The 18,793-nt window shown below is 44.5% G+C and overlaps 2 protein-coding genes across 2 annotated transcripts; both read left to right on the top strand.

Moving 5' to 3' along the window:
- Positions 1–3,785: 3,785 nt before the first annotated feature.
- LOC121849565 (basic proline-rich protein-like) lies at positions 3,786–4,628 on the top strand. The gene has a single exon (XM_042337396.1). The coding sequence runs from the start codon at positions 3,786–3,788 to the stop codon at positions 4,626–4,628; it is 843 nt and encodes a 280-aa protein (XP_042193330.1).
- Positions 4,629–8,185: 3,557 nt separating this feature from the next.
- Positions 8,186–18,188, top strand: ankle2 (ankyrin repeat and LEM domain containing 2). Its single transcript, XM_007901773.2, is given in 13 exon segments — positions 8,186–8,636; positions 9,354–9,548; positions 9,924–10,114; positions 10,640–10,828; positions 12,126–12,248; positions 12,352–12,418; positions 13,086–13,267; positions 13,751–13,857; positions 14,327–14,517; positions 15,622–16,443; positions 16,446–16,605; positions 17,127–17,258; positions 17,841–18,188. Coding segments are annotated over 13 exon segments (3,024 nt in total). The 5' UTR covers positions 8,186–8,200; the 3' UTR covers positions 18,070–18,188.
- Positions 18,189–18,793: the final 605 nt, after the last annotated feature.

Raw genomic sequence — 18,793 nt, 5'->3', positions numbered from 1 at the left:
ACTCAATCCACGTCTATTTGGGGGGACGCTGCTGTGCACAATTGGCTGCCGCGTTTCACCCACAAAAAATATACAGTCAGTTCACTTTACAGTCTATTCTGTGAAGCGCTTTGAGATGTTTCGAAGACGTGATAAAGCGCTATATCAAATGCAAGGATTATTATTATTATGCGGCCTGGGGACGTTTTTCAGACCGGGCATCCGGTCGTCGGCAGCCAAAAGATTGGACGCCCCTGCTCTACAGAATCTCTGCTGTCCTTGGCACTGGGCTGCCTTGTACAGTGTGAGTGTTTGACAAGCATGTTAATAAGGCGGTTGAAGCTGTTCGTTACATTGCTGGAGAGCATTGTGCAATAAACTTAATTTTTTGGTAAATGTTTTTTGATCTTTGTTTCCCTTTTACTTTCTTTTTTTTTTAACATTGGAGTCTAAATCGCTTTTGCGCCATTATATTATTATGTGCCTGAGCATCCAACACTAACCAGTGCACGTTGCTTCATAGTTTGCTTAACTCTCGTTCACGTTTTTAATGTTATCAAAGCCAGTGTGTGAATGGGGGACCTTTTGGAATACAGAATCCAATTGAAGTGCGAGAGTTCTTTAACATGGAGGTGGTTACGCTGACTCTGGACGCTATTCTGTGATTTAAGTGGCGTTTGTCTAACGTTCTGTTCTGAAATGAAGGAAAAAAAGATACTTGGGTCTAAGTGCTCTGCGACACTACCCTGTGTGAGTGGCGCTCTGTAAACGCAAGTTGTGGGTGTGGTGGTTTTAAGATGGTTAAACTCATCAAATGATTGCGACCACACGGCGAAGTCAGATAGCGAGAATGAAGGTGTTCGATAAAATTACAATCGCAGACTTTCTGCAGTCTATTTTCTTTAATTGCACATTGGTGGGATTTTTTTAATATACAGTATATATGTGATGCATGTAGGCTTTAATCATTTGTGCTAACTCTTAGAATGTCCCCTGTACACAATGTCCTTGGATGTGTGATGGTGTTTACACAGGAGGGTTTAAGATTACTAAAGCTCAGTCACAGGGAGGTCCAACTGGCGGATTTAATTTTTTCCCCACCATTTCATCTGGCTCACCCACTCCCTCCATCACCTGTAAATGTTAGGTTATGTTTCTGGAAGGGAAACATAAAAATATTGCTACGCAGCCTGTGGACGATCTCAAATAGGGCCCTCAGCAGCCAAAAGGTTGGGCCACTCTGGCCAATATAATAATAATAATAATAATCCTTGCATTTGATACAGTGCCTTATCACGTCTTCGAGACGTCTCGAAGCGCTTCACAGAATATTCTGTAAAGTGAATTGACTATATATTTTGTGGGTGAAATGCCAACCATATAAATCGGATGGCATTTGAAAAACATATTCTGTCATCGAACTAGCTCAAAACCTGTTGTTACCATCAAATCCGTTGTTCAAAATGTTCAGGCTTTAGGTGGGTGTTTCTCTTCCTATTTATTATTCTGATTTTTTTTTTTGGCCAACTTATGTCATGGATGTTAGTTTTTTTTGTTTGATGATAATAATCACATCTGATACAAGTGCCTTTCATGTCGTGAGGACACGTAAAACACGCTTCACAGGATTGACTGTAATTCAGTGTCTGTGTGTTTTGTTGACGAACGAACAAAAGGAAAGTTCATCATTAGAACAAAAACACTTTTTTTTAGGGGGAGAGAGGGGAAAATGTTAATTTGTCGCCAGCTTGTGAAGCGAGTGTTCTAATCAATACACTACACAACTCCTTTCAGATACACTAGTTCTGAAAAGAGCTTTGAAAATAGTCATATTTTTAATTTTTTTCCCCTCTTCCAAAAGCTGTGTTTTTTGGTTCTAATCTATGAAGTTTCTTATTACAGCATTTTGCACTTTTGGTTATAAATGTACATGTAATTGTGTTGACTTACTTTTTTTCCTCTGGTTTTAGAATTGTAGTTTTAAAAAAATGTTCTTTTAATGGACTTGTATATCATTGCTCAAAATATCCAGGTGTGATATTCTCTTTATTTTTGCACTATTTATTTCACATTTGTTCATATTTTATTTGTAACACCTGATGATAATGTGTGGGTGGGTGTTTATTGAGAGTCCGGTGTGGAGGCAGAATCCCTTAGGTACTGAGTTAATTTTCTTATGTGAGTGTGTGTGAAAAAAAACACTCACTTAATTTCTCTGTAGCAGAATATCTACAGGAACTGAAATTTATCTCAAGAGGGATTCTTTGACAAAACTACAGACATTGATGTATTCAAACATCCAACATAACTTACTAATGTTTCGTTCATGCCAGCTGCCAGGTTTGTGTTTAACCCAAATACATTTGAGCAACATAACAAGAGTTGCCAGGAAATGTGCAGCTCATGATTTGAAAGGGAAATAAGAGTAGCTCTTATTGAGGGGGGAAATAACATTAAGGTTACAAATATGACTTTATACACAGAAGCAAAACAGATATATTCATTGTTAAAAGCTTAATACTGTTACTTAATCCATTTCATTCTGAAACGTATTTGATCAGCCAGGTAGGTGTCTGACATGTGGAAACCCATCACCGTGCCTGAGAGTATCCAAATGGCTGATCCTCTACTAAAATGTAAGACCGCTGCTGTATTATGCAAAAATAATTGATGAATTATTGTTTACAAGAGGGTATTAATGGTACAGTGGGGTTGTTAAAGCACACAGGTTTACACAAACGTTTGTGAGGCCTGTTGGTTTGCACTGGTACGCAGTCAGTAATTGCAGGGGTTTGAATGAATTGCGAAGGTTGGACAGAAGCAAATCAATCTGGTTAATACAGGGTCACTATCTGCTTGTACATCACCCAGAGCATGTGATATTACCTCTTTGCTACTTCCAGCAAATGGCACTTTCATCCAAACTCTCCATCGATGGCAACAACCTTTGTGCAAAACCTCAGTTGTTTCTACCTTAGCTGCTGGATCCAGGTATTATCGACTCCTGGTTTCACACTATTTGCTGATGGTTTGAAGACATAACTGACTGGAGAAACTTTATTCTTGGGATCGGAAATTTGCATGGATCAGATTAGCTGGGTGTATATGTGTATCTAGTTTGAATTTCCTGTACATGATTAAAAAAAATTGACATTGAATGCAATTTGTCTTGTGTCTGATTTACTGTTTATATCTCTATATATGCACTCAAATCTTTTGCTTTTATTTAGTTTATTTTTTTAAAAATACACTTGAATAAACTAGATTCTTATCATTTTTGCCTTCACAGGAGGTAGAATTGCCTTACTTTGGGGACAGAATCTAACTGTGTGATTTCATTCTTCAGTCACCGCCACAGGAATTGCCTTTTGGAAAATGTATTCCTTTGAGTCTGTAACGATCAAACGTGTCCCAGTCCTTTAGAGTGAGTACCACAGAGTGATATGATCACGAGAATTGGCCATTCAGCCCAACCTGTTGAGTTGATCAACTACTTGTGTTGGGAGTGTGTGTTCCACATATACCCACAAGACAGTGAACATCTATAGAGTGCCGTTCAGGTTTGGGAGGACAACTCGCAGCGCTCGACAGTGCCACCGCTACCCTTCTCCAGAGCAAAATACGCGGTTCTGCCCCGTGACTGCTTCCATCCAGAAGAACAGAAGCAGCGCCGGTGTGGGACCTCTCCCCCGTCCAAACCACACGGCCGGTCCCGGTGTGGACACTCGGGGTCCGGTTGCTCCAGTCCTATTCGTTGTTGTCAACAGCCGCCACCTCCGCAGTGCCATCAACACGACCCACAAAACATGTGTGACCTGTTATCGCTTCGCGCCGCAGGGGGGCGCTGTGGCTCAGACAGTCTCTGCTCTGCGGCGCCCCCGGTGGCAGGGCGGGGGAAGTGTCGCTCAGCCTGTGTTTGCGCGCAGGCAGCGCCGCAGACAGCCCGGGGCCGCGAGCGGGTGGGGGGGTCCTCACAGTCTGACGGTTTGAACGGCTCGCGGCTGCCGACAGCGCGTGAGGGACAGTCCCGAGTCTCCAACTGCCACCGCCCTCACCCACCGCCACCGGCCCCTCCGCCCCGGCACCGGCCGCCCCGGCACCGGCCCCTCCGCCCCGGCACAGCCCCGCCACCGGCCCCACCCCGGCCCCACCGCCCCGGCACAGCCCCGCCACCGGCCCCTCCGCCCCGGCACCGGCCCCGCCACCGGCCCCTCCGCCCCGGCACCGGCCCCGCCACCGGCCCCACCGCCCCGGCACAGCCCCGCCACCGCCACCGGCCCCTCCGCCCCGGCACCGGCCTCACCACCGGCACCGGCCCCACCACCGGCCCCACCGCCCCGGCACCGGCCCCACCCCGGCGCCACCGGCCCGGCACAGCCCCGCCACCGGCCCCTCCGCCCCGCCACCGCCAACACCCAACCCCGGCTCCAACCGCCAACTCCGCGGCCTCACAGCCTCCGCCAACACCGGCCTCCAGCAACCAGAGCCGCCGCCGTCAGACGACCCCGGCCCGGCAGCGAGTCCCGCCAGAGCCGCGGCCGCCGCCGCCACAGCCCCGGGTCCCGCCAGAGCCCCGGGTCCCGCCAGAGCCCCGGGTCCCGCCAGAGCATGTTGATCAGGTGGAGGTGGGTAACCGGGTTACGGGGTAACGGGGCGGCGTTGTCGGGGCCGCGGTGTGTGTGTGTGTTTGAGAGAGCGCGGGCTCCGGCCTCTCCTGTCGGGCGGACACCGCCCTGAGGCGACGTTGGCGGCTCCTGGGCCCCCGGGGGGGGGGGGAGGGGGGCGGTGGGGGTTTGAGGTGAAATCTGCCGCTTCACAGTGTCTGTATCACAGTATTTATTGTAATGATAATCAGCTTTTATTATTATTATTATATCATTCGTGTTATTCTCCGCCTCTGGAGCTCAGCTCTGCGCTTCCTGTTTTTGTTGCTCAGACACTGAGGGTCGGGACTCTCTGTCCCCGTTATTGTGCGACTGGGAACGTTTTCTTCCCCAAATAGTAAGAGCTACGAGAGTGAGGGGGCGAAGGGGAGGGGGCGGGGGGGGGGTGTCCGGGACTAACACCGACTGAGACATAAACCCTCCGCAAAAAGCGAGTGCTGTGTGTGTGTGAGTGTCACAGACAGAAATAGGACAACACCGTCGCCGTCGCTGTCACTGACTGTCAGTGGGAGGGTTGAGCTGAGCTTTCAAACAGCTACAAAGCCCAGAGATACTGTTCTGATTTCAAGAGGGGATATATTTAATGTCTCTATTTACTACCCGGGTCGCCACGTACAGCCTTCCTTCTGCACAGTGGGGCCCAGTGTGTTGTGATTAAACAACAACAAAATTACGTTTGTATAGCGCCTTTCAACAACAACAACAACAACAACAAGATTCCATTTATAGAGCGCCTTTCACGTCGGGAGGACGTCCCAAAGCGCTGGAACAGTGCGTTTCTGAGGCTGACTGACGTCCTGATGGTATATTTTCTGGTCACTTATCTCTAGGTTTGAATATTTTTTTCTCCCCCCCCCACACCCCCTTTTTGTAACTGTAATAAGAGTGTGTGTAAAAAAAACATTTTTTTGTTAAGCCTTTGCTGTGTGGTTTTGGTGTCCTTTTTCTAGGTTGCCGGCATATTACAGTCAATTCACTTTACAATGTGTTCTGTGAAGCACTTTGAGGTGCTTTGCAGACGTGATAAAAGGCGCTGTATCAAATGCAAGGATTATTATTATATTGTTGGTGATCCACTCACTCACTGTGTCGCTCTGCTCCTAGATTGTGAGACTGTTCATGGTGGTGTCTTGTACAGTCAATGCAGGAAGTTCTGAAACTGTTGTGTTGTGATCGTGGTTTGTGGAAATGTTTTAAAGAGCTTTACTGCCAATTGCTACATATTTAATGGCCATCGTCGCTGAGGGAACGTTTATCACTCTGAATATAGTTTTCAATGGAGATAAATAAAAACATTTTTTAAAAAATCTCTTACAATTCATATTTCTGGGCTTTGTACCTATTTGGATGATCATTGCTTAAGTTTAATTTATTATTGTTTCACCCACAAAATATATAGTCAATTCACTTCACAGTATATTCTGTGAAGCGCTTTGAGACGTCTCAAAGATGTGATAAGGCGCTATATCAAATGCAACGATTATTATTGTTGTGGTGCAAACTAGTCTTTAGTAAATCCAAGAATGTTCTATTTAGTCCCAATATGATTTGATTAGGTGAATCAATATCCCTTTCCCTGATAAATTCTTAATGTGCAGTACTGTACAAATGTTGGTCATTTTACACCTCCTACACAAGATGAATGTGTAATCCAGAAATAGGCCTGGATCGTTGCATACTGTACATACCTAATCATTGCAGCTGTCCATCCTTGCAGCCAGATTATCTGGCTTGATAAGGATTGAGGATGTCATGAAAACCATAGGATTTCTTCCACAAAAGCCTTTGCATGTGACTTAGTAAAACATTTGGTGTAATTTGTACACATGCTGTGTGTTGTTCTTCAGGAACCTGGAGGACATCCATACGGGGTCAGATACGTTGCCTTTAAAAGACTGGCATCTGTGCTTTTCCAGTTCATTGTTTCTGCTGGTTTATTGGCTTCCCTTTAGCGATAATTTGGAGGGTGTTTTAATTTGTTCTGATCAATAAATTTAATTGGAAAATGACAGATATTGTTAGATTATTCCAATATCTGCCTGATAACCAGAGAAACTCTGCAGTTAGCTCAGTTATATGGATGGACGCAATAACCACATTTATATAGAGCCCTTCATAAAGAGAAGTCTCGGAGCACTTTACATTGGTGGAGCCTGATTTGGTGGTTTTGCCTTATCATCTTGAGGACAAATTCCGTGCTCTTGTCAGATTGGGAGGGGAAGTTCTACAAAACAAGTGGATAATTCCTCAGACTAGCAGCTGTCCTGAGGAATCTGTATCTGATGCACATGGCAATTTTGATGTAAAATTTTGCCTCACATGGAATGAAATTTCTTTCCCTGGCCCTCCTCTACACTGAGAACCCACCCTCCTCAGCTCCCCCTCTGCCAGCTCGGTCTTCTCATCAACTACGTTAAGCCCTGCCCATGGTGGTGGTCAGTGTGTAGTTTAAAATAACCGTTGCATTTGATGTAGCGTCGTCAAAATATTTCAACGCGCTTCACAGGATTACGCTATAAAGTGACTGTGTTTGCAGATTACAGACGCACCAGTCAATATTGCAGCTAATATTTTTGGCTTCAGACTGGCTGGTGCTGACCTTCAGGCTGACATTCCCTATTTGCTGTTCCTCCCCTGGGACGAGAGAGAGAGAGAGCAGATCTGTGAGACTACTTGTCGCCTGTAGTTTCAGTCATGGTGTCACACGCTTATTGGCCCATAAGAACCTCAGGCAGTTCTCATCTGGCTGATCCCGTGGGAGCTGCTGTTTTTGGGGTAGGTCCCACCCTCACTGCAGGAACACCAGCTGCGTCACAAAGGACTGTCAAGTTCTCTCAATGGCTTTAGATTGAGGTACAGCAATGGCAATTTAAAAAGTCTGAATGGAAGAGAGTCCAAATGTTGCTGAAACACTTTAAAAAGCAACTGTTTCATTTGAAAATGAGCGATAAATTAGAGCTGGGATTTAAAGCTTAATCAGGGCTCAAGCACTGGAATTCTTTATAACTCATACTCAGCTGGCATGTGGCTTTATGTCAAATCGTTCCTGTTAGGTGTGAAATTCACCTCAAATATCGTTTTCATAATAATCAGTTGGAATTTAGATCCACTTTTAATATAAAATGGTGTGCGCTATATGTAAAGATTATAGCACAATGATAGTTATGAAGTGCAACAGAATGTCATCTGAAACCTCTCTGTAGAATTACAAGCCAGTAATGCTCCAACTATTCATTCAATATTTAAACAATGTATAAACAGTATTAAGCCTAGTATTAAGCATGAGATGATCATTCCCACAGTAACGCAAACACTTGCGTAAAGAACAGTTTGAAGCTGTCTTGGTTTCCTATCAAACAGAAAGCAAAAATATTTTGGAAGCAATACATTTATGAGGAAACTTGTTGCATACACAAGAGCAAAGAGAATGGGGTAAGGGAGTGTAGAGGCTGGTGTGGAGTATACAAACTGTTATTGGGGGCTCAGGGATGAGTGGGCTATTTCCTTGTTGTGTAGTCTATAAAATTCCATATTTCTCTCCTGCAGGTGAATAAAGGATGGAAGCTATTTTGACCAGACTAAAGCAGCTTAGCCACGATGAGCTGCGACAGGAAATCATCGATGCTGGACTGAAATGCGGACCCATAACTCCAACCACTCGCTTCATTTTTGAGAAGCGGCTAGCACAGGCTTTGTTGGTGCAACGGGCAGGAGGAGAAACCAACAAGGTACCAGAACCAATCAGTGTTTCAGCAAAGCCCGGGGAGAAGGATGACAGTGGGTCGCCCGGTGTTTCAAGCAGCTGCGAAGATGGACATTTTGGGTACGACGTGGGCCTGAACCCTCCAGACGAGACAGCATTGTCAAACACGAATAACCTGGCTTTTAATGGCTTGCAAACCAGCTCCCAGCAGCCACGAGGTTCAGCCCCCTCGGCCTCCTCACTATATTATGGGGTTTGTCCAGTCTGGGATGACATCATGTCCAGGAATGGTAAGCTCACACACATGATATCATTCTACCTGTAACTCAATCAGAGTAAAGTCCTGTCTCTTTGAAGGTCAATCGTACATTTTCTAATTTACGCTCCTTATGTGAGGAATGTGGCAGAAAGTAATAGAGAAAACTGGAGGAAGGGAAAGAGCATGGCAATCTCTGAGACATTAGAGTTCAGAATGAGAAAGAGTATAGAGGAAAGAAAGAGAAAATATTTAGTTTATAGTTCAATAATCTCCCACTTGTACCTAGCTTCCCCTCGCTGTCCTGGGTTGAATGAGATGGAGAGTCACCTCGGGTGCAGGTTTGCTTCACGCAGAACTTCTATCTGAAGCCTTCTGTACTGGAACACACAAGTTAAACCATCTCAAATTTTTAACATGTTCAATTACATGATTTTTATATTGAGCCTTAACCCACTAGGCCATCAGAGTAACCTGTTTTAACCAAGATAGTTGAGTTTTCAAGGTGATGAAATTTGTGCATTTAGGTTTATTGGAGTGTTGTAGAGTGTGTTGCATGTGGGGTTGACTTGCATTATATTTGTGTGATATAGAGGAAAAGCTAAAATTGGTGTGTTCTTCAGCTATAAACTTTCTAAGAGCAAATCAGGAAAGGAATTGCTTTAGATATCTGGAACTTCTGGTGGGTATGACTGCTATTGACTGTTGCTTACTTCTGTAACCCTGGTGTGTGATTGCTTCCCCCAAACAGACCGAGCCCATGTGTATTCGGATAAAAAGGAAGCTCTCCAGGCTGTAAAGCTGATGAAAGGCTCCAGGTTCAAGGCTTTCACTAGCCGGGAAGATGCAGAGAAGTTTGCTAGAGGCATTTGTGATTACTACCCCTCCCCGAGCAAGTCATCTGCTTGTGTATCTCCAGTGAAAGCTGGAGTCATGTATAACAGAGGTAAGTACGTACATGGAAAAAGCGATCTGAGATGATGCCCTGCGTGAAGGACAATATATAAATGCAAGTTATTGTTGTTATTGGATGTCTCTCAGTTTCTTAAAAAAATGTCAGAAGGTTTGGGTTCCTGTTGGATGCTTCAAATGGAATGGGGATATGATTTTTTTTAGCGTGACTGTATTCCACTTCTTAATAGATCTGCTGCTGTTAGTACCACGTCTCCCTGAAGAGTTCACATAAACTTTTCCCAATTGCATCAAAGTGAGATGTTACTGTATTTGCAACGAGAATGAGAAGGATATCTCATCCTGATGCTCCTTCGTTCAGACTGAAGCCAAACCTGAAGCTTGATGCTTGTTTTTGTCTGTTTGACAGATGGAATGTCTCCCGACGTGGAAACTGCAAACAGGGAGCGGGCAAACAGTTACAAAAGCCCACGCTCCCAGGACCTGACGTCCAAGCTTCGCAAGGCTGTGGAGAAAGGAGATAAGTCGGCCCTGTTTGATTATGTGTGGAGTAATCCACGCTACCTGATCGGCTCTGGAGACAATCCCACAGTTTTACAGGTTGGTGATCAGGTGCCCGTTAATAACTAGTAGACCTGGTTCGACAGGACAGTAGCAATGGCAAGCTCTGCTGTTTTAGCTGGTTAGACAACAGCAGTTACCCCCATTGCACACTCTGACCCCGAGGCTTGGCTCTTGCCAACCTGCTCCTAACACTTTCCGGAATTAGGTAAGCAGGATGTGTCCCTCCAGGGAGCAAGAGTACACATTCCATTCCAACAACCTATCTCTGGGATTTCCATGTGTGGGTGGGATGCATGGAAATCTCAGCTTGATTTGGATACTCTTAAGCACACTGATGTCAAACACTGGCTGACCAAAAAAATTAGGACACTTTGTTCATTAAAACTCAAGAGACAGAGAGATGATCCGGATCACACACCTTGGTTCAGGAATGACGGGTTTAAAATGAACACCCGGGAATTAATTCTCTCCACTGGAACAAAGAAGGAAAAGTATAACTCTGTAAAAGGGAAACGGTAACTTTTCGAAGGTGAATCAGATGGTTGTTTCTCTGGATTGTAGGAAGGCTGTCGGTACAATGCCATGCATGTTGCTGCCAAGGAAAATCAGCCACTGATTTGCCAGTTTCTGTTGGACACGTTGGAGAACCCTGAATTCATGTTGCTGATGTATCCAGACGACAATGAGATTATGCTGCAGAAACGCATCAAATATATTGTCGACCTTTACCTCAACACACCTGATAAAGTGGTTTGTACCCATTTCTCTTTTCTCTCCGTGAACAACAAAGGTGTCCTCACATCTTAATATTCATTCTAAAGCTGTTTCCTTTCTTTAAATAGCTGTACACTGGATACATGTAGAAATCTTGAGACTTTTCGAAGTGGGAAAATAGCTCTGGTTAAATTTGTTGAGCCCCAGTTGCTCATTGATGATTATTCTTATTAAGTGATGCTATTTGATATCATTATTAATAACTGTTTGTGGGACATGTGCGCAATTGGTTGTTGGGTTTCACCCACAAAACATACAGTTAATTCACTTTGCAATATATTCTGGGAAGCCCTGGAGACATTTCAATGAAGTGAAAACAACAACAACAAAATTACATTTGTATAATAATAATAATAATAATAATAATAATAATAATAATCCTTGCATTTGATATAGCGCTTTTCACGTCGGAAGGACGTCCCAAAGCGCTTCACAGAACACACTGTAAAGTGAATTGACTGTAAATTTGTGGGCGAACGCGGCAGCCAATTGCGCACAGCAATGTCCCACAAACAGTCGTAGATTGAAAATGACCAATTTTATTATTGTTTTTGGTTTTGGAGGGATTATAGCGCCTTTCACGTTGGGAGGACGTCCCAAGGCACTGGACAGACAGAGTTACAGACCCGAGATGGGGTTCGGGGTGGGGGAGGTTGAAGGGCAGGGGGGAAAGCAGGGAGATCAAAAGCACGGTCGTACAGGAGGGTCTTGAGGTGGGTCTTGAAGGTGGTGAGGGATGGGGCGAGACGGAGGGGCTGGGGATGGAGTTCCAGAGGGTGGGAGCTGAGTGGCAGAAGGCCCATCCACCAATAGTGGGGTGAACAAGGCGGGGGACATTAAGCAGGCCGGAGCCGACTGAGAGGAGGGAGCGAACAGGATGGTAGGGGGTTAGGAGGTCAGAGAAGTAGGGGGGAGCAAGACCGTGGAGGGCTTTGAAGGTAATAAGCCACTATAGCAAATGCAAAGATTATTATTAATGATATGAAAACAACATGAACTGTTGACATCTCGCCAGCCATTTAGAGATATAACAGCATTTGCTGAGCAGAGTTTTAGTGACAAATTGAGGATTTGCCCTCAGCTCATTTAACACCCATTTATTTCTTGAATGATTTTATGTTGTGGCTTTTTTTTCCTCAAAATTATAAATATGATTTATAGAGGAAAACATGAATTTTCTCGTATCTACTTTTTAGTAGAATTTTTTATACTGTAGACATTTTACTTTCAGTGGCTGCACTGTAACCGGATCTCACTTTTATTTTACTGTCAGGGGTTTGATACTCCTCTGCACTTTGCTTGCAAGTTTGGACATGCTGAAGTGGTTAATGTGTTATGTTCCCATCCTGACATTGTCAAAACGTCGAAGAACAAGTATGAACACACTCCTCTAGAGGTAAGACTCTGATTCCTGTGTTCCTCTCTGACAATCCATTGTAAATTTTATCTGATTTTTCTTTTTCAAAAGACACAGATAATTGTGATTTGCCTTCCAATAGGTTATCTGTGAGAGGAGCAGAACCCACAGTGAGGAGTTAAAGGAAAAAATCAGAGAGTATTTACAGGGTAAGTCCAACAGCAAATAACATTTCAGTTTCCCTTCAGAGCAATTCTGAACTAAAGCACAGTAATCACTTTTTGACACAAGTGCAATATAAAAATATAAAAAAGAAACTAATAATAATCCTTGCATTTCACATAGCGCCTTATTGAAACATCTCAAAGCGCTTCACAGGATATACTGTAAAGTCAATTTACTGTGTATTTGAGGGCAAAACGCCGCAGCCAGTTGCGCACAGCAGTGTCCCACAAACATGGAATGAGTGCCCGGGAGCGAGAAACTCCCTTCTCTTTTCGTATAGTGCCATAGGATTTTTAACAATTTCAGAGACTAAAGTAAAAATTAAGAACTACTATTGGGAAATACCAAATAAATTCCCACTGACCCTTTAATGCAACTTATTTGTGTTTGAGCTTGTGGCTCCTCTCAGATTGTTACCCAATGCCTGTGGCTTTGTAGCTTGCTATGCCCTGAGCCTAACATAATAATAACATAATGCGTCTGTGTCTCTGCTGTTAAGAGAAACACCTTCAGCCAGACACCAGGCTGCTTTGTGGAGTAGATAGACTGCCCGGATGCTTCGATGGAGTGTTAGCTCTACAGACAGTCACAGTGAGTTTGTAGCTGTCACTTAGCACTGCCCAAACCTCAAACACTAATATTCTGTTTCAGATCGATATTACGTGCCATTGCTCAGGGACACTGACAACTCCGCCCTGCCTGTCATTGGTTTCCCCTGGTCGCCTGAGCAGTCAGATAACCTGTCCTGTGCATCTCTACCCAGGCTGACTGGGAACCCTAAGGATCCAGTTATGGCCGTTAGAGCCTTTGCAGGACCCATGACACCCAGTAAGGTAACCGCGTTGCTTTCTCATTCCACTATCGCTCGAATCCAGGGACTGTTTCTAAGAAGTTGAGGCTGGTCTGGTTAAGGTATTAACGGAAGCTGCAATCTATTACACTACTGCGTCTTGCACGCCTTCGAATATTGTACTTTTTTTAAAAAAGATTGTACCCGTGACCACTGGGCTCATCTGGATTACAGTGTGAGGTAATTACCACCACAGAGCCAGCCCGACCATCTTATAGCTGTCGGCCGAGTGTCTTGACGCTGCTTTGAGGAGAAACTCCGTCTCCAGGAGCTGAAGCCAGATAATGAGATCAGCCAGAGATGTTCTCAGCCTCTTGTGTTGTGTGTTTGGGAAGAGCCCGTGTATATGGCCATCACTTTCAGACTCTTCAATGTGAAACAATCTTTAATAAACGTTTGGCAGTAATCCCCCAGAATGCTGTTACCCCGAACACACTGAGCTTCAGTGTTTGTGTGTTTAATGCAGGCGGATGAATTTCGACGAGTGTGGAAGACTCCACCTCGAGAGAGAACAAACCTCTTCCATCAGTTTAAAAAGGCAGACCCCGAGCGAGGCTACGAGAGAGTTGGGAGGTAAGGAGAAAGCGCTCTCCACACAGCTTGAAGGGCACTGTATAAGTGCAAGTTGTTGTGAGGAGAAAGCGTGACGAGACTGTAGAGACATGTTAGCTCTGGGGGCAGAGGGGGCAGCTGGTTTCCAGCTTGTCAGTTGATTGAGTTGGCAATACTGTACTCTGACCGATTCGAAAACCACTGATCTTTACTGCTTCCCTGAGTATTGCGGTTTAAAGCCAATCTTTCACATCTTGAGTCCATTGTTACCAAGCCGAATGCTTTTCGAGTCAAATCTAAAATAAAACTTGTATCAGGAACAACAGGTAACAAGTAAAGCCTTGTATGTTTACAGCCCCCTAACACGTCACATTGGTTCAAAGCGCTTCACAGGAATTAAAACAAAAACTTTTGACATTGTGGATTGTTTTGCTACATTGGGTTTGCTTGTAGTGAGAGTTTCACACTATCCTAACGTTCACCCCGGTAGGCATCTGGCTCACGAAATGGGGTATCCCTGGGCAGAATACTGGGAATTCCTGGGCTGCTTCACCGACCTGGCCATGCCGGAAGGTCTCCGGAGAATCGAGGAGTATTTGAGCAGGAAGGAGTCCAGTAAAAGACACGAACACGAAGGAGATAATTTTATGTGCAATAAGTTCAAAAGCCCTCCCTCGAGTGGTGAGTATAAACATTACCAACCACGTGTATCCCTAAACCTCAGACAGACATTCCTTGCATTTGATATAGAGCCTTATCATCTTCGCCTTCACTTCACAGAATATTCTGTAAAGTGAATTAATTGTATTTTACGGGTGAAACGCAACAGCCAATTGCACCCAGCGACCTCCCACAAACAGTCATGGATCGAGTGAACAATTTATTATTTTTTGGAAGGAATTATTACCCCCGGAAAAGCAATCCGCCAATCGACTAACAACCAGGTTCCTACTTACTGCTCGGTAAGCAGAGACGTGTGGAGTAAGAAAACTTGCCCAACATTTCGCCCTGCTGGAAATTGAACCCAGATCTTTCGCTTGCGAGGCGAGTGCTCTAACCACTGAGCTTCAGGACTCCACATTGACATTTTGTAGGTCACTTTTTTCTCTGGTGGAAATGTGGAGTTTTGATTTGACAAAATAGAAAGTAGGGGCCTTGTCAGTCACAGGTGGCGAAACTGGATATTGGCTAATAATAATAATCCTTGTATTTGATACAGCAGCTTTCACATCGGAAAGATGTCTCAAATCATGTTTTTTTTTCTGTTTGATCGCATTGTCTGTATTTTGTAAGGCAAATGCAGCAACCAGTTTGCACTCAGTGATGTCCCCATAAATAGCCGTGAAAGTGACTGATCTATTTTATTGTTTTATTAATGTGCTTACAAGGCTGTGGGATATAAATCGCCATGTGGTGGGGAAGAAGTGAAGTTGCCAGAGACACACAGGAGTCTTTCCCCTGATCCAGTGATTTGAAAACAATATCTTGTGTAATTTCACTGGTGGTTTCCTATCATATAATCGCTCACCGTTTAAATGACAACCTTCCCTCATTGATATCAGATAGAATTAATGACCCATAATTGGGACGTCCTTCCAACGTGAAAAGTGCTATATAAACTATATAAATGCCATGTGTTGTTGTTTGTTGCCGATCTTTAAATAGGATTCTCTTTTGTGAGGTGGAACACTCGCTTCAGTCATTTTAAGTTCAAATAGTCACAGTTATGTTTATGAAGAGCTTTGTGTTTGGAACATAAAAAAAATATTTTATTTGCCTTAAAAGCAGGGAAAACAAGCAAATACTGCAACTCGATCTCCGTGAGTGCGTTTCTGGATGATGACGATGATGACATCAGTTTGGAAGAAATAAAAAACCGACAGAATGCTGCCCTAAATATCAGCAAATCCCTGGCCGGCTTGAGCAACAGCCCTGGTGCTATAGAGGAAAACGGATGTCACATTCTCCCAGTGGAGAGGGCAGTGGACATTATTGATTCAACGGACGCTCTGAGTTTGCAGACTGATAAAGAAATCTCGCCCAGTCTGAATGGCGTCTGTACTCCCATTGCTGGTGAGCGACATTCACGATCTCAGACAAACTCCATCTGCGAAACTCTCCTCTCTCCGGTGTCTAACTTAATGGCCGAGTTTGAGAAACTTTCACTACGAGATAACGAGGAAGAGAGACATTTGTTCGGCGAAAGATCCGCAACCTGTCTGATGGCAGAACAAGAGTGTGAGGAGATGGACAGTGAGAATGAGCCCGACACAGAGTCAGGGGAAGGAAAACTGACACAGGTGTCAGCAGAGATTGAAAAACCTGCTGCAGGTGACCGAGGTGTGGAGTGTGGTAAAGGAGATCTCATTGAGACTGATATAGCCATAACCACACTGGGGGAAGGCAAGACGTCACTCACAGCAACTACAAGCTGCTTCGGGGCAGAAGGCAGTAATAAAGAGCAACGCAGCACGGCTGAGATCTCCGAGTATCTGTCGCACTGCACGGCACAGATAGCAACTTTACAGCTGGAAACTGAGAGGAACTGTGATCAAGGCAGTCATGTGGCCTACAGGACAGAGAGTTCTCCAGCTGGGAGACCACTTCTGTGACTGTTTCAGCACAGACTGAGCCAAGCCAACTCAACCCTCGTCCTAGTCTGCAACTGGAGAACATCTGCAAATTCCCAGAGCATCTACACCAGCAACTTTCCTGGCACGGCCCAGTGTCGTCAAAAAAAGGAGCCATGAAGGAGATGTTTCTAGTTGGGTAAGCGACTGACCTTAATGTGCAGCTGTGCTTTTGTGTCGAAAATCCTTTTATGGAAGGTGTTTTTTTTAGGAATTAAACTTTCCATAATGGACTGTTGGGTGATGCAGTGAACTAATGCACTATCCTTTCATCTGTGCAATGGGATTTAAGCCCAAGCCAGACTTACAGCAGAATACTCTTTCGATCTGCACATCAGTATTAATCCTTACATTTGATTTAGCAATTTATCACGTTATGAGATGCCTCAGAGTGCTTCACAGTATATACTGGTTTTGACTGTTTTGTGGGCAAAACAGTAGTAACAATAAATGAAATCAACAGCCTTAGAGGGGCAGATATCTGTGCCGTGTTAAAAGGTTCCATCATTGTTTCTTGCAGAACAATAAATATTTTACTAAAATATGTATCCTTTTCCTGTGGGAGTTTAAAATCGATATTAAAAACAGAGAGTCTGTCATTTCCTTTGTGTGAAGGCTATACAGTGCTGCACTTACGTTATTCCCTTTCCCTCCACTCAGTGATGAACCAAGCAAGCTTGACAGGGATGTTCTCGCTGCAGTGAAAGGAGTGGACATCGATGGACAGATGTTCCCCTGTTTAAGCCGGTGGAAGACTGGTTTACAGAGCTACTCTGCATCTGAGATGGAGAGGTGGGTTTGGCCTAAAGAGACTGGTAGGTGCGGACACATGAACCTAAACACCCAACACATAACTGGCACCTGAGCTTCAGACACAGGATTCTTTTAAGTAGAGCTAATAATAATCCTTGCATTTGATATAGCACTTTTCACGTCGGGAGGACGTCCCAAAGCGCTTCACAGAACACACTGTAAAGTGAATTGACTGGATATTTGTGGGCGAACGCGGCAGCCAATTGCGCACAGCAATGTCCCACAAACAGTCGTAGATTGAAAATGACCAATTTATTATTGTTTTTGGTTTTTGGAGGGATTATTATTAGGCTCTGTGTGGAGTAAGGAAACTGGAATTGAACCCAGGTCTCTCGCTTGCAAACCATGTGCTCTAACCACTGAGCTACAGGACTATTACAATCAATGTAATAATCATCCTTTCACTTGATAAGATAGAGCGCCTTATCATTCCTCACTTCAAGGAATAATCTGTAAAGTGGTTTGACTGTATATTTTGTGGCGAAAAGCAGCAGCGCTATACAATCAAATGAAACGCTGTGTATGTGTTGTTTCACAAGCTGTGTTTGTCTCTCTCTGCAGTTGGCCAAGTCCTGCTGTACTGAAGAGGAGACCAAACATGCAATCCCTTACCCCAGGCTCTCCGTGCAGCACTCTGGGCAGACCGAGTCCTCTGTGCTACAGCCCAGCGAAGCACGGCAGTTCCTCTCACTCGGTAGAGGTGGGCAGCCCAGGGCGCTATAGCCCAGCCTACGCCAGCCACTCTCAGGTGCTGAGGATTCTACACTTCACTGAACCTTCTGATCTGTAACCTCTTCTGTTGTTATGTCACTAAGTGTTCAAAGGTCGGGGGAGAAACAGGGATATTAATCTTCCAATGTATTTGTTTGGGGGTCAGCTGGGTATCTGACACAGGTGGAAACCCATCACTGTGCTTAACAGTATCCGAGCCAAACTGAGAATTCCACGTATCTCACCTACACGTGGAAATCCCAGAGATAGATTGTTCTCTCTCTCTCTCCCTGGAGGGGCACATCCCGCTTACCTAATTCCGGAGCGGAGGCACAGGTTGGCAAAAGCCGAGTGTTGGGGAGCCCAGAATGTGGCATCCTGGTCCCTATAATGTACAGTGGCTGCTTCCTGATGTTCTGTTGCTGTTGATCACTTTTCACCTTGTATTTCCTTACAGCCAGGTACGGGGCCCCATTTGTGTTTTTGTTTCATTTCTTCATCTAAAGTGAAGGTATTTTAAGCTTTTTATTTCACCCTTTTTTTTTGCTGTGATAACATGATAGCTTCTCCGAAATAACTGAGGCACTGGGTTCCGAGGACACAATACTTACTGCCGACGACAGGTGTTAGTAACACGCTGTTTTTTTTTCCACTTTAATGTTTATGAAATTGCTAAGTGTGAAATTGAGCCACTTTTTTTTTAAAAAAGGCCTCGATCGCACCTCGTTTTATTTTAGCCCACAATGTTGGTTGGGAGTCGCATTGTGTCTTGTGTTCTGTGCTATAGGCCAATACATTATACA

This window comes from Callorhinchus milii, unplaced genomic scaffold (genome assembly GCF_018977255.1).
Source record: "Callorhinchus milii isolate IMCB2004 unplaced genomic scaffold, IMCB_Cmil_1.0 Scaffold8, whole genome shotgun sequence".
Taxonomy (NCBI): Eukaryota; Metazoa; Chordata; class Chondrichthyes; order Chimaeriformes; family Callorhinchidae; genus Callorhinchus; species Callorhinchus milii.
The sequence above is the reverse complement of the archived record's forward strand: the minus strand, read 5'-3'. Positions and strand labels throughout refer to the sequence as shown.

What these genes read in the sequence shown, in the direction of transcription:
- LOC121849565 (XM_042337396.1), top strand. Translation starts at nt 3,786, where the DNA reads ATGTGTGACCTGTTATCGCTTCGCGCCGCAGGGGGGCGCTGTGGCTCA.